This window comes from Rhamphochromis sp. 'chilingali' (assembly GCF_963969265.1).
Source record: "Rhamphochromis sp. 'chilingali' genome assembly, chromosome: 3".
NCBI lineage: Eukaryota > Metazoa > Chordata > Actinopteri > Cichliformes > Cichlidae > Rhamphochromis > Rhamphochromis sp. 'chilingali'.
In genome coordinates, this window is record NC_137931.1 from 4,580,521 (window position 1) to 4,597,106 (window position 16,586).

The window sequence follows — 16,586 nt, forward strand, 5'->3', positions numbered from 1 at the left end:
GCACATGGACCAGCTGACATTACCCAGCATTAGAGGCGGCTGTAAAAAATTCATGTTCCCATTTAAATGGTTTTAATTTGAATAAAACGATGTTGATTCATTCAATCCTGAATCGATGTTTAATATAAATGTATTTTGCCAGAATCTCAGGTTAAAGCTCACAAACTATTTCAACAAGCAGCAAACAGCTAAAACAGTAAATGAGAGCAGCTAAACACACAAAGATGGAAACACAGAGCGTGGATCGTTCACTCGACGGCACGTACACGGACACGCCGTCGGAGCTGAAAGTGGACAGCTCACAGATCCTGAAGCTGCAGGTTTCATCTGTCTCCAACCAAAACTGAGTGAAGCAGCAGCAAAAGAAGATCCAAACTCTGCTTCACGTTTGATAAACATGCTCATGAATTCTCTCTGACTTTGGCTGTTCCTGCCTGCACAGCTCTCTCTCTCTCAGTGTACTCCAAGAACAGCTTCAAACATCTGTTTCTGCATCATTCACTGTTTATTAGCCACCAGTCTGCTGTTGTGTTCAGTGCTGTCGGCCTCTGACAGTAAAGCCTCATTTCTGCTGTTCCATGGAAACTTTTTAAAATGATGACAGATTACAAACTCTCAGCTGTGTCTGGAATCAAACCTCTGTAACTTTGCTTCACTTCAGCAGCATCAGCTCATGTTCACATGTTGCTTCATGGTTTGCTTCAGTTTTTGATCGACTGCAGAATATTTTGAAGGTTATCTGCTATAAAAAGCCAGAAGAGGAAAATCTGCTTCATGTGTTTCTGTTTGATCCTCAGTGACTTTGACACAAAGGCCTCTGCTGTGATGATCACACCTCTGATCAAGTCTCACAGTGTCACAACTGATAAATGATCAGAGTTAGAATATGTGTGTGAATGGGTGTGTGAATGGGTGGATGACTGGATATGTAAAGCGCTATATAAATACAGGCCATTTACCATTTACCATTTATTTCTGACTGTCTGCTGTGTGCCGTGACCTTTGACCTGCTAAAGACAGTCAGCTTTGGATTATTCATTGTTGTGTCTGATACTTAGAACTGTGAGGAAGAAGCTACACAGTTAATCAGGGTCCCCTCTCTCTGAATCAGGAAAGGTGGGCAGGCCGCGTGTGGGCCGCGGGCCATACGTTGAGTATCACTGTTTGAAATGTGAACATTGTTCTGCTGCAGTCAATGGACTAAACCAGAGAAGAAGAAAACAGACTTTACCATGAAGATCCTCAGTGTGGATCAGTATAATATCAGCCTGATGTCTGCAGTTTAGTGTCAGCACAACTTTCACATCATATTCATCTCAGCACAACTAAAACATGCTGACTGACCTCAGAGTTTCAAGTTTACATCCTGGACTCTCCAGGAAACCACACAGATGCTTCACTCCTGGATCCTGCAGGTTGTTGTTGTCGCTCAGGTACAGCTCTCTCAGATGGGAGGGGTTGGACTTCAGTGCTGCTGCCAGATAATCACAGCTGATCTTTGACAAACCACAGCTCTGCAATCTGTATAAAGAATGAAAGATGTAAGTTTATTAGACAAAGTGCTTGAAATCATTCAGTGTTTCATCATCTGTTCAGAGCTGAAGAAGGTTCAGAATGTAGAAGTTTAGAAAATGGAAACTCCAAACAGCTGAAGCCAACAGGAAGCAGCTTCAAACAAACACAACAGGAGAAAAAACTCTGAATGTTTCACATTAAAGTCGTACATTTCTCATAAAAACAGGACAAAGACTTGAAAAAGTCGTGTTTTTCCTTCCAGGAACCACATGGCTTCACTTTTAAAGGTGAAGTGTGACAGAAATGGACATATTTGAAGTCCAACACCTTTTTCCAGTCACATTATTAAAGCAGACAAACTACAAGCTCATTTTCATTCCAACAAGTCATCTTCTGACCTGGACTAACAACACTGGTCTCTATGTGCAGCTGGCTGTGAGACCAGTGCTCAGGGAGCGTCTACAAAGTGCAACACTGAAAGAACATCACACACTCATTTGCTTCCAGCACTTTCACACAAACATCTACTGTCATTATTGTCACCAAACTCTGTGGATCCTTTATTGCAAATTCAAATGGGATCAAATGGTCAGACAAAAGAGGGTTATGAGGAAATATGATGAAATGTTGTGTATTAGCAGCAACTTATTGAATCTTTTTCCTCAGAAACCAAACAAAATGATTGACAAACATGTTTTTACAAACTCAGTGTTGGACTTGGATCAGCAGGATAAGCTGATGTTTAAAGGCATTTGAGTCTCGCTGTATGAGAGTCCAGTTCTTACTCAATATTTATGGATGATGTTCTTTCAGTGTTGCACTTTGTAGACGCTCCCTGAGCCTCACAGCCAGCTGCACATGGACCAGCTGACATTACCCAGCATTAGAGGCGGCTGTAAAAAATTCATGTTCCCATTTAAATGGTTTTAATTTGAATAAAACGATGTTGATTCATTCAATCCTGAATCGATGTTTAATATAAATGTATTTTGCCAGAATCTCAGGTTAAAGCTCACAAACTATTTCAACAAGCAGCAAACAGATAAAACAGTAAATGAGAGCAGCTAAACACACAAAGATGGAAACACAGAGCGTGGATCGTTCACTCGACGGCACGTACACGGACACGCCGTCGGGGCTGAAAGTGGACAGCTCACAGATCCTGAAGCTGCAGGTTTCATCTGTCTCCAACCAAAACTGAGTGAAGCAGCAGCAAAAGAAGATCCAAACTCTGCTTCACGTTTGATAAATATGCTCATGAATTCTCTCTGACTTTGGCTGTTCCTGCCTGCACAGCTCTCTCTCTCTCAGTGTACTCCAAGAACAGCTTCAAACATCTGTTTCTGCATCATTCACTGTTTATTAGCCACCAGTCTGCTGTTGTGTTCAGTGCTGTCGGCCTCTGACAGTAAAGCCTCATTTCTGCTGTTCCATGGAAACTTTTTAAAATGATGACAGATTACAAACTCTCAGCTGTGTCTGTAATCAAACCTCTGTAACTTTGCTTCACTTCAGCAGCATCAGCTCATGTTCACATGTTGCTTCATGGTTTGCTTCAGTTTTTGATCGACTGCAGAATATTTTGAAGGTTATCTGCTATAAAAAGCCAGAAGAGGAAAATCTGCTTCATGTGTTTCTGTTTGATCCTCAGTGACTTTGACACAAAGGCCTCTGCTGTGATGATCACACCTCTGATCAAGTCTCACAGTGTCACAACTGATAAATGATCAGAGTTAGAATATGTGTGTGAATGGGTGTGTGAATGGGTGGATGACTGGATATGTAAAGCGCTATATAAATACAGGCCATTTACCATTTACCATTTATTTCTGACTGTCTGCTGTGTGCCGTGACCTTTGACCTGCTAAAGACAGTCAGCTGTGGATTATTCATTGTTGTGTCTGATACTTAGAACTGTGAGGAAGAAGCTACACAGTTAATCAGGGTCCCCTCTCTCTGAATCAGGAAAGGTGGGCAGGCCGCGTGTGGGCCGCGGGCCATACGTTGAGTATCACTGTTTGAAATGTGAACATTGTTCTGCTGCAGTCAATGGACTAAACCAGAGAAGAAGAAAACAGACTTTACCATGAAGATCCTCAGTGTGGATCAGTATAATATCAGCCTGATGTCTGCAGTTTAGTGTCAGCACAACTTTCACATCATATTCATCTCAGCACAACTAAAACATGCTGACTGACCTCAGAGTTTCAAGTTTACATCCTGGACTCTCCAGGAAACCACACAGATGCTTCACTCCTGGATCCTGCACGTTGTTCTTAGTTGAAGAAGAGGAGTCATTACTCAGGTCCAGCTCTCTCAGATGGGAGGGGTTGGACTTCAGTGCTGCTGCCAGATAATCACAGCTGATCTCTGACAAACCACAGCTCTGCAATCTGTATAAAGAATGAAAGATGTAAGTTTATTAGACAAAGTGCTTGAAATCATTCAGTGTTTCATCATCTGTTCAGAGCTGAAGAAGGTTCAGAATGTAGAAGTTTAGAAAATGGAAACTCCAAACAGCTGAAGCCAACAGGAAGCAGCTTCAAACAAACACAACAAGAGAAAAAACTCTGAATGTTTCACATTAAAGTCGTACATTTCTCATAAAAACAGGACAAAGACTTGAAAAAGTCGTGTTTTTCCTTCCAGGAACCACATGGCTTCACTTTTAAAGGTGAAGTGTGACAGAAATGGACATATTTGAAGTCCAACACCTTTTTCCAGTCACATTATTAAAGCAGACAAACTGATGATGACATCTCTGGGGTCTGATTAATAGAAAAAAAAATGTCTTTGAGACCTTTTGTAACTGACAAACTCTTCATCTGCTAACAACACTGAGTTGAATCTCCATGGCTGATAGTTGGAGCAGGCATCAGGAATACACATTGAAAAAACAAGAGGAGAAATCACCAGAGTCTTATAATCACATTCTGTAACTAAAGGGAGACGTTTTACTATACAAATATATGTTTTATGGACATTAGAAAAAAAAGAGTATTGATGTGAAGCAGGATTATGAAATCTCCATACATCAGCCAGCCCATAATTATCAAGAAAGCTCTGAATGACGCATGCTGAGTTTGGACTAAGTGTACTTTTGTGTGAACTGTGGTCCATAGCAGATAATGAGCAGTTTAGGTCTCCCTCAAAGATGATATTGTGTGATGACATATTGGGGAGCCGCGCAAAGACATTAGTGAAAAATCTGTGGTCGTCCCAATTAGAGGCGTAGATATTTGCTAAGATCAAAGGAAAACCATAAACTATATTTTCTGCACTTAAAATCCTGTAATTTTCTCATAAATCGACAGTGCGGCTTATGGATGAATTCTGGTTGTGCTTACTGACCTCGAACCGATTTTATGTGCTACACGGCGCTCAGAAACCTTTCAAAAGATGTTTTGGTACGACTTTGCTCAGCTACGAGGCCGCACCGCTTGATGGATTGTTGGAGCATTACAGCTACGAGGAGCCTCGCGGAGTGATACGTACTCTGCTTCAACGTAATATTACTGTATTGAGTGTGTATAAGGACCATAAATGGCACCTGTAAGAGACACGGTTACAAAGAGGGTTTCAAACTCCAGGCTGTCAGTCACGCAGTAGAACCTGGGAACAGAGCAGCTGCTTGTTATTATGCTCAGCGTCTGTTTACATTTTGACTGCACGATTGTGAGCTTTTTGTTATGCACAAACACAACATTGTTTTCTTTTATTTATGGAGCATTATTATTTAATAAATGCTGATCATTTATTTCTGAGTAATTGTTTCATGTACATCTACGCTGTATGTTAATAAATGTGCCTGTGTGAGATTTGGGACACAGCTTTGACTAAGAACTCTCTTTTTGTTCGTACTTTCTGGCTTTAAAAATATCGAGATATATATCGTATATCGCCATCCAGCTAAAGAATATCGAGATATGAACTTTGGGTCATATCGCCCAGTCGTAATATTGCAATAGGTTGTCCGTTAAACTCAAGCGGGGCTTGGGCCCTGGCACGGCGTAGCCACACAATCCTGGTAGTAGTGACGCTCGGCTATGACGGCGTGCGGGTTACCAGCTGGCTTTCTCAGGATAGGGCTCCTGTGTGAGCGGTCGACAATAACGTCTTTATCCATACCCAGCACTTCACGTAGTAGCACGGATATGGCCGTGGAGGAGCTCGAGTCCAGGCCCTCTGGGATCCCTATGATGTGGATGTTAGCTCTCCGCTTCCTGCCTTCATCACATTTATCCTTCAGGTCAGACAGCTCCTCCTTCATACTCTCTACTGTAGACTGCAGGGTGGTCACCTCATCGCTCCACATTGACAGCCCATCCTCAGCTTCTTTCACTGTAACCTTTACTCCATCAACTTCGCCGCACGTCGCCGCCATGCTGTTAGCGATCTCATTTCTCAGTCCTTGCACGTCAGCCCTTATATTGTCAAAATCTTCTTTCAATGCATTTCTGACTTCTTCTTTTAACAGCGTACTAATGTCCTCTTTAATGGATTGAAGAAGCTCCAGTTTTAGAGCAGTAGGATCCACATCACGCGCGTCTGTTGAGTCTGCTCTTCAGCGGCCGTAGAGCTGGACGCTGCCCTTTGGCCATCATCGATACTCTCGCCCGAGATCGCACCGGGGCTAAAATATTCACCTGCTCAGCTGTTTTTGATCAGTTTGAGCCTGTGTGGTTTGATCAGGTGGAGGAACGATGTGATGCTATAAAGACATCATCTTGTCCAAATGAAGTTGTTCCAACACGTGTTTAAAAAGATTTTAAAGGTTGTTGGTTCCGACATCTTAGCGATTTTTAACAGCAGTCTTAGTTCAGGTGTTGTACAGCCTGTTTTAAACATGCTGTTGTACAGCCTGTACTAAAAACCTGATCTGGATCCTCTGTCCGCTCAAATTTCAGGCCTATTTCAAAGCTTCCCTTCCTGTCGAAGATTTTGTAAAAGATTATATTTGTTCAGCTGCAATCTGTTGTAAAGGTTTCAGTCTGGTTTTAAAGCTCTTCACAGCACTGAAACTGCACTTTGGAAAGTTCTTAATGATCTTTTATCAGCCACTGATCAGGAGACTCCGCTGTGCTTTTGGATCTGACTGCTGCCTTGACCACAGCATCTTGACCTCACCATTGGAGCATGGCGGCATCAAGGGCGCTCTATTAGACTGGTTCAGCTCTTTTATTAAATCGCATTATTACATTTGGGGCTTATATTTGACGGCAATTTGAAAAACAGCTGAGCTCAGTTGTACAGCGGTCTTTCTTCAAACTGAGGCTTTTATCTAAGGTGAGATCATTTATATCTTTTAAAAACCTTGAACGGGCGATCCACGTTTTCATGACGTCCCAGCTGGATTATTGTAACTCCTTATATGTTGGAGTTAGTGGGACCTGCCTGGCAAGACTGCAGCTGGTCCAGAAAGCTGCAGCTCGTCTTCTGACACAAGCTCAAAGACATTTATCGTCCCAACAACCACATATACGCTGGTCCCTCGCTGTAACACAGTTCACCTTTGGCGGCCTCGCTGTTTCGCTGATCTTTTTTGTGCAATTTTGCATGTTTTTGTTTTTTACAGCGCGTTGTGTTCTGCGTCCTGATTGGCTGTAGACCATTGTCAGCCAATCTCATGCTGTGTCTCCTGTACAGTACAGAATGTGTTCAAATTTACAGCAGTGTGACTCTGCAGTGCTGCACTGTATGTTTGTACGTTTTGTCCCAACAAACAACAATGATGACGAGACGTTTTGCACCTGTGGTAGCAGCCAAAGGCAGAGGAAGATGCTGACCATCATAGTTTCAACAAGGAGGCAAAAAGGTTGTAACTGTCCACAACAAGAACATCGTAAGGATGGAGTCAGCTTTGGCTTTGTGGCTCAGTGACCGCAGGAAAAAGAACATCGTGCTGGACACCAACATTATCTGCATAAAAACTCAAAAGCTTTATGAAACTTTACCTGACAGCGAGGAGCCCAGGCCATGGACGAGTGCTCCTCACACAGAAGCTCATTTAATGCCAGCAAAGGCTGATTTGACACGTTTCAGAAACACTTTGCTTTCACTCTTTAATAATGAACTTATTTTTCTATGAAGGTTTGAACTTTGTTTAAACAAGAGAGAAAAGTGTGAAAATGTTCATGCCTGTCTGAGAAAAGTGTAGAAAGTGTGCAGTGAGGGTTTAACTGCCTTAAAACTTCTATAATACTTGTAAAACATAAAGCTGCTACTTCATTCTGAGACTTATTTTTAGAACGTAACTCGATAAACGAGCGACCGCAGTACTGTATTGTGTTTATTTTGAAAACTCTCAACAGGATCTTCAGATTTATTTTGAAAGCTTTATCTGGAAAACACAAACACATAAGCAGGAAACAAAGAGCGTGATATGAAACGATAGACGTTTTCATATGGTCATCATATATACATCGTTCTATCGAACAGCCCCAGCTCCTGCTGTCAGTCTCTGTAAATCTGCTCTTAAAACACATTTGTATTCACTGGCTTTTAATACAGCATGAGAGTTATTTGATATTTGATGTGTGATATTAATATTAGGAGTTATTTTAATAGTTATCTTGGATTCTTGTACAGCACTGTGGTCAACGCTGCTGCTGTAATTAATGTGCTATAAACACATAAACAATCTGCAGTTAAACATCCAAAACTAAAGATGTGATCGCTGCCTTTAGAAAATGTGCTGATGCACAAGATATCAGCTCCATTAAGGTGGAATGTGGCCGTGTTAGAAACATGTTGGAAGAAGTTTGAAGCTGAAACTGTGAAGCTGAGAGTGAAAGAGCTCCAGCGTCTGTCACAGGAAACTTTCTTATTTCCACACTGATGAAAGCATCAAGCTTTGATTTCCTGCTGCTTTTATTGAGTCACACTGTGAAACTGAGCCACAGCTGAACCAGCATCCCTGCACAGCAGACACTTACAGCGCTTGGCTGCTTCCATTGGACCCTCTGCACAGAGCTTCAGTTTCCTCTTCTGGTCCCAAAGTGCAGAACAACAAGGTTTCAAACAGCTTCGTTCCAGCAGCATCAGCCACAGACATGCAGAGAGAATCCTTTGGTTGTGTTGTGTGTTTGCATATCTGCTGTGTTGCTTTGTGAGGATGGATCATCTACTGCAGCTCCAGATAAACAAGCTGGACCTGAACCTGGTAGCTTCACTTAGAAGACACTTGTGATGGGAACGTGTGAGAAGTTTTGTGCAGACAAGTGTGGATTTAGAGTGTGGGACGAGCTCTCCACAGTCTTTGTGGAGATCCACATTCTGCATACTGCCTGTGAGAAGCTGCAGACATTTGTCCTCCAAATCCACTGAGCAGCTGCTCGTGGTGGTATTAGCTTCATGTGTGCGTGTTAGCATGAAGCCTCGGTCACACTCTGCTGTGGACACGGTCACGGACAGCTGGACGCCTGATGGACGAGTCGTCCTTCCTGTTAAACTTCTTTGAGCATGAGAAGAGCATGAGAAGCTCAGTGGACACTGTTCAGTGTTTTAACTCTCGCTTTCTGATGGGTTTAGATTTTATTATTGTCATTTGTATTAGGAAATATTTAACCATATATTCTTAGAGGTGTATAATCAATTGTGTAGTGATAGGATGTGTGATCTTTAGCAGGCTGCAGGGGCTTGGTGTGTATTCCACACTAGAATGCACACCCACATCCTGGGAGCACGAGAGAGGTCGTACCTTCTCTTATTGTTTTATGGCAGGATTAACGTAGCTACGTCTGTTCTAGTCTAAGTGCTTTTTGTTTAGATGAACTGCTGGACTTCCTCACCATGTTATCTAGGGTGAACCATCTAGGGTGAAGGGGGGTCTACCCTCTTCCTGACCAAGGATGTTATATGACCCTTTGATCAGCAGTACCACACACACACACACACACACACACACACACACACACACACACACACACACACACACACACACACACACACACACAGTATTCTTTGTTCACATGTATACCTATGTGAGATGCTATATGTTAATGACCCTATGCATATTCATGTAACCACAATAAAAGGAGTGCTATGGGGAGCCTGGCTGAGAGTCTGATGGTGGTCAAGTGGTGGAACGACGCTTGGCTCCAGCCAGGTCTCCCTCATGCATGAGTAAACCAGAGAACTTTGGTGCCTTGTGTCTTGCTTTTTGCTGCGTAGCAGATTGTCCTTAACGTTCCAGTGGATAGGTTCAAACTACAAACCTATCACTTTCACTTCAGCTTCACCAACAACAGCACAAGCAGAGCAGCCCACTGCCTGCATGGCTGGGACAGCGCCCCCTGGTGACTGTAAACCACTACAACATGTAGACGGCCGTCTGCAGGCTGGATGTAGCACCACCGCAGAGACGTGCTGCAGCTCTGTTTAGTTACCCAGCTGACAGCAGAGGCTGTAGTTTACTGTTACCAACATGGAAAACTGAAGCTTCACCAGCTGGAGCTACAGAGCTGGAGAACAAAGGAGACTGAGAGGCCAGAATGATGTGGGAGGAAACATCAAGAGCCTGTTTGAAAGGAGACACATGTGGATGCTGTGCCAGTCTGTGGTCTGTCAGAAGTCAGCTGAGTCACACTGCAAGAAGCTGCAGAATCTCAGAGGAGGAGATTTGGAAGTGTTTGTGGGACAAACTGGACTCAAAGAAAGAAGATGTTTGTGAAGTCTTTGGTGGAGGTGAGCAGTGTGAAGCAGAACACATGCAGATGAATCAGGAGGTCAGCATCAGTGTCTCCTTGTGGTGGACGGTAAAAGAATCAGAGCCAACGCTCCCGTCCACCCTCGGCATGAAGCAGTGCTGTTTCTGAAACAGGAGGACAAGTCCAGAGAAGACAGAGGAAGCAAAGATGAGGGTGGGACAGGACAGCAGGACTTCCTTCACACCTGCAGCTCCATCACACTGCTGTAGCTCCTCTTCATCACACATGTACCTGCAGCCTGTCTTCGAGTCCAGGAGTCACCTCCACACAGTGTAGAAGCCTCCTGTGCAGACCATGGAGTCCAGCCTCTGTCAGGGAAGTCGGCACTAAAGCCTGAAAGACTTCAATCTGTCTCTGCTCCACCCGAGAAAGACCAGCACCGTACTTGTTGTGCATTCAAGGAGGGAACATCAGCGCTGCATCGTGGGAACAACACCGCAGGAACAAAGACACAGCACGGCCGATGAAGGACGAGGACAAAGGAAAGGTGAGTGAGAAGTCCCTGGTGGTGTGGACGGACCTGCAGGGGCTCCAAGACTGAGGAGCAGAGACGTCCATGTACCAGCTGAGGATGCTGCAGTGATCCAGGGAGCTCGGTCCAATCTGAGGCCGTGTGAACTACGTGGACCACAGTTTCTTCACAGACTTCAGCCACGTGAACATCTGGAGATCCAACAGTGTACGAGCTGTGAGCCATCAGCTGTTTCTCTCATCAGCTGCTGTAATGAGAGCTGCTGGAATCATCTCGAGCAGCAGGAAATCACTGATGTTGTTTCTAACCAAAGATATGGGACTGAGCTCCGCTGAGCTCCTTCTACTTTCATCCAGATAGAAACTGCTACAGTCTGCTGATTATTGCTTTGCCTCCATCACACGAGCTCTTTATCCTGTTCTTCACTCTCATTGGTTCTTTGTCTGCTTGTTTTTACAACAGTAGTCTTCTGATTGGTCAAAGAAGACAATCAGCTGTGACTAAATGTAGCTCCTACAGCAGTGATGGGAATAACTACTGAAGCTAATCCAGTATCAAAGCTCAGGAATCAGCAGCTCCCACCTCGTTTTCTTTCAACAACTATTTTTAGCTGCTGTGTTTTTGTGTTTCTGCAGACCTCAGACATCCTGCTGCTCTGGACAACTTTTTCATTCTTTTGTATCATTATTTTGCTTTTCTTTTATTATTATGTTATATGTATTAATATGTGAAACACTTATTCTTTGTGTTTTTGCTTTGCTCCTGTCAAACTGCTTTAATAAAATCTGCTGCAGTCTAAACTGTGGACGTTCCCTTTTTAACCCTTTGTGAAACAATAAAGGTTTAAATCTGAGTATTCATCTATGTTAGTGTTTAATGGGTCTAATAGGTTGCTTTGGCCTTTCCCAGTAATATCTTCCCTTGCAGTCTGTGGTCCAGGCTTCTAAAACCATCCCAGGTTAACAAGAACTACAATCTAGAGGAGAGCTGCCATAACAGGTGTGACTGATGAGATCTGACCTGCAAGGTTACTCAGGTTTGTTTGTATCAGGACAAGCAGGGAAGCCGCCTGGACGTCAAAGTAGTTAGAGCTGGGCGAGTGTCCTCACCCACATCGGCTTCACAACTCTGCATCATCTACTGAGTAAGACTCAGAGCATCAGAGATTAGAAGGTCTACAAAGAGCTGAACCAGACTTCCTGTATAAAGGTTTTAGTTCCACAGATCGACAGTGTCAGCACAACTAAAACGTGGAGACTGACCTCAGAGTTTCAATTTGATGTTGTGGATTCTCCAGAAGAACACACAGCTGCTTCACTCCTGAATCCTGCAGCTTGTGGTAGCTCAGGTCCACTACTCTGGGATACGAAGGGTTGAGCTTCAGCACTGCTTCCAGATAATCACAGCTGATCTCTGACAAATCACAGCGCTCCAATCTGTATAGAGAATGAAAGATGTAAGTTTATTAGACAAAGTGCTTGAAATCATTCAGTGTTTCATCATCTGTTCAGAGCTGAAGAAGGTTCAGAATGTAGAAGTTTAGAAAATGGAAACTCCAAACAGCTGAAGCCAACAGGAAGCAGCTTCAAACAAACACAACAAGAGAAAAAACTCTGAATGTTTCACATTAAAGTCGAACATTTCTAACAAGAGTGTTTTAAAGACAGAGTCACTGATGATCATCTTCTGCCCAGTAAAACTTTGGGTTTCCTCATGTGAGTGTTAATGATGCACAAAGACTGTGAGTGCAAAGAGGGAGCGAGGAGGATGACAGAGAGATGGTACAGGAGCATCAAGAACCCGGCGAGGAAATGAGCAGAAGGACTTTGGAGCCTGTTGGATTGAAGCTTTCACAGAGACGTGTTTGACTGGACACCACCAGGACAGACTTTTAATCCCAGGATTTGGATGAGCTTTCTGTCTTTATGGTCACAAATGATGCTGTAACTCTGTGAATGTCCTGGAACTGTCAGCAGTGTTGTTACGTCCTTTTGACCTGAGTTTCCACAGCTCTTATAACAGCAGTGTACATTCAGACTGAGACACGCTTCAGTCTGTATGGACCTGTTTCTGTAGCTGCCACCATCATTCTTTTTTTTTTTTTTTTTTTTTTTTTTTTTTTTTGGCCTGTCCCGTTTGGCTCTTTTGCCATCAGAATTGTTGTCTAAAAGGCAAAGAAAGATGCCCAACGGATTTACTTTACCAAACTGACCATCCCAGCCTTGCCGTAATGGTCCATTTGATTCACCTTTTATTGTTTATTTTATTTTCACTTACTGAATACGGGACAGACTTGACTGGGGGAAAGAAGGGGAGAAAGAAAGAGGGAAAGAGAAACAGCTGAGAAGAGGGACGGGTGAGAAGGGCAAAAGACAAAAACCAACAGAACGGGCAGAGAAAAAAAAATGCATATATCAATCACCTGGATCACCTGCTGAGAAAGAAAAAAGAAAGCAAGCAGAAGAGAACAAGAGTAATAGAATAAACAACATCACAATGATATATGGGAATATGACAGTAAATACTAAATGTTAAACATTATTGTGCAGCACATAAGATCAACAGAACACAGTGTGCTTTGAGGTAGGAGCCAAAAAGGGTGTAGTTTGTGGGTGTGATCACCCGTGTGTACACCTGTGAGCATGGACGCGCTTGTTTTTTGTTTTTTAAAAGGTTCCTTCATGTAATAATCTGCTAGAGGGTGTGGGGGGGGCCACAGCCCCGTCCTCCAGGGCGTGAAGCAGGACTTATCGAAGTGTCTGAAATGTAACATTCCAACTTCCCCCTTAGTGTGTTTGTTGGGCAGCTTAGATAATGTCACTTCAGAAAAGAATATCGCCCATATGGTTTTCACTGCCCTATGCATAGCCAAGAAAACAGTCCTCATGAACTGGAAAAATAAAAATAATCTTAATTCTAACCAATATAGAAATTATCTATTAGATTACATTAGTCTTGATACAGCCTCTGCCACCACATCAGATCAATTGCTCTGGGCTCCTTTGATCAGCTCCATCACCTAGTGGGGGTGGGGGGTCATAGTTTGGTCCCGCCTTCACTGTTGTGATTGGTGTGGGGGTAGGGACAGGCTTAGGGCGTCGGGGGGTTCCCCGGAGGCATCTTCCTTGGGGGGCTCAACCCGGGGTAGCGGTCATGTCCGGTTAGGGGCTCTGTTGGCTCTTAGGTGATGGTTTCCTCGCGGCTGCGTGCAGCGGGGCTAGGGGAGGGTCTGTGCTGACGGACGTGGGTTACTGACCTGGTAGCCTGGCTGCCCCTGGGTGGGTCCGGGATGGGCGTGAGGTTCTGGGGGCGCTCCGTCTCTGGGCTGGGACCCGGACCGGGCCTCGGGGGCTTGGGTCCTGGTTGGTGTGTTGCCGGGGTTGTGGGCGGGTGGGTGCATGGGGGCCCAGCCCTGGAGCAGGGTGCCGCCGGTGCGTCGAGCCACCTGGGGGGCTCTTCAACTGGTGGGGGAGATTGTCACATCTTGCAGGAGCTTTCCTCTCCTCAGGAGCTACCTCTGCAGGAGGGGGAGATACAGGAGAGGTGGAGGAAGATCTCAGCCTGGGTGTTTATTGTCTTATGTAGTCTGGAAGATGAGTGGATGGTGGGGTGGGTGCAGTTTTCTCTGTGGTGGGGTTGGGTGGACTGTCCCGGGCTCTGTGGGGCCGGGCGGCGCTGCTGCACTGGGCCCGGTCTGGATGGGCCTGGGCCCCCTTTCCCTGGCGGGTCGCGGAGTATGGGGGTGCCTACTGGGGTCAGCGGGGGAGCTGGCCCCAGGGAGGGGTCACTTGCCCCTCCCTTCCTTCCCTCCCCATCTCCAGCTGCCTCCCTCTTCCCGCTCCACCACAACCACCCACACATGCAGGGCCTTGGAGTAGGGGTATGTCACCAGGGTGCAGAGGAGGCTACCCCCCCCCTCTGTCCCCTTCTGGCTGCCTCTGCCTCAATTTTATCCCACAACTTAGACATTCACATTACTCACACTCTCATTACACATACATATAGGATCTTGGGGGTGGGCACGATACACGGAGTCCAAAGTACCATCAGGGTGTACACCCCACCCCTGGCATCGTTGCCCACCTCTCAATTTTAAATACACGTAGACATTGAGGGCTAGCAGGAGGGACCATGCGCTTACCTGCTGCTCTCTGGCAGGTAGCTCCAAGCCCTCCTGGGTTTTAAATGCACCTTAGAACACACATGCATCAACATTACAATGAGCGGGTGGAGGGAGGTTTGGAGTCTTCTCTCACCCCCATTCTCTGCGACCTGCTGGAGCAGGGGGGCTAGGACTAGGAGGAGGAGTTGGCCGTCTGACTGCGGTCTGGAGTGTGGAGCCTTCCTGCTGCTGCGGAGTCGGGGCGGTCTGCCTCCCCCCACCGCAGGGAAAAGGGAAACACCACCTGGGTCTGGGTGCAGTTCCCCCCTCCAGGGGCAAGGGTACCTAGACCCGGTTTGTAGAGTACGCTTGGGGAGTGTGATCGTGTGTACAACGTCTCTTTATGTCTGTCTCCACGTTGGTTGAGTGTGGAGTAAGTGCATATGAGAGCATGAGGGTGGGAATGGATGTTTGTATCTGTGTGTGCCTGTATGTCTGTGTCTATATGTCAGGTTGGGTGTCAGGCGCCACCTCTCTGGGGACATCTCAGGCCCTCCAAGGTTTGGAGGCCTATCTCCCCCTACCACCACTTCCCCTGCCAGTGGCGGACCCCCTCAGACATCGGTGCGTTGGTGGTTCTTTGTGTCCGGGGATGGGCGTCCAGGTACACACCGGCTCACTCCTTGGCGGCCGCTTATCGGGGCCTGGAGCCTGGGGCTCGCTCGGGCCACTTCGGAGGTGGGGTGCCCCCGGCCTCTCGGCCTGGGGCTCGGTCACTCAGGCGCAGCTGGCTGCCGGCGGAGCTCACGGGCGCGTCACTGCAACTCCCCCTGGCTTCTGCTCCGCGGCTGCTGAGTGAGCCCTCATCTGGGACTCTCCTCAGCTCTTTCCGGGACAGTGGCGCAGCTGCCCCTCTGTTGGTCTTCCTTGGTCTCTTGTGTTCTGGGGGCCTCTGGATGTCTGGAGTTTTGATCTCCTCCACACCTGCCACCATCATTCTACGGTCGTGTCCAAATTCATGGGCTGCATCCTCCCGAGGACCCGGCCTTTGCGGTCTACGTGGGCTGGGTCCTCAGAAGGTCGGGTAGGCTGGAAATAAACGGCTGGGGAAATTGGACGGTCTAGCCTTCTGATTAGCGTCACCGCTGTCTCGGTGGAGTTTAATAAACTCAGCCGTCTGCTCCTTGCTATCTAAAATATAACAGGACACTGGAGTAAATTCTCGACCGTCTCATACTTCTGTTTAATCAGTTTTCTGTTTGACGTTTAGTCAGCTCTGTAAAGACCAAGGAGGAACCCACCTGGGGGATTAATAAAGTTTTATTTTATCTAATCTAATAACTTTAATCTCAGCCAAACCGATTTACTCACGAACAAACAAAACACTGAAAAAAGCCAAACAATAACATTTTGAGGTTGTCTAAGTGACTTATATATCACGTTTAACCTGAGTAGCGAAAGTCCGCGGTGATCTGAAAATGATGTGCCGGGAGTTGTGCCGTTCTCGGCGGCTTCAGTGACCCTCGAGCTCCCGGCTAGCTGTCGAGCTGGTGGGTAGCAGACGTCTCCGAAAACGTCGAAGCACTTTTGCAAATATGCGGTATCTTGATAAACCGAGCAGATATTTGATGTTTACACAGCTACTTTCTCGCCTGAAAATATGTTAAAAGTTTATTTTGTGACCGAAAAAGATTAGTATGAGTCATTTTAAAACTTAGTAGCGGCCGCCATTGTTGGAAACTGGAGTTTGGCTGGGCCGCGCTATAAATTCTGGGATATGGTAGGCCAC

The 16,586-nt window shown here is 45.7% G+C and overlaps 1 protein-coding gene across 4 annotated transcripts in view; it reads right to left on the reverse strand.

Moving 5' to 3' along the window:
* Positions 1-16,586, reverse strand: part of LOC308394300 (NACHT, LRR and PYD domains-containing protein 12-like) — a 168,294-nt gene that overhangs the window by 116,340 nt on the left and 35,368 nt on the right. For 3 of the 4 annotated variants that reach the window (XM_080878555.1, XM_080878553.1, XM_080878554.1), the window contains exon 6: positions 11,958-12,131. In XM_080878555.1, coding sequence (XP_080734681.1) covers positions 11,958-12,131 — 174 coding nt within the window. Of the gene's footprint in view, positions 1-1,344; positions 1,442-3,816; positions 3,909-11,957; positions 12,132-16,586 lie in introns of all 4 variants that reach the window. The other variant, XM_080878556.1, reaches the window with a different exon arrangement.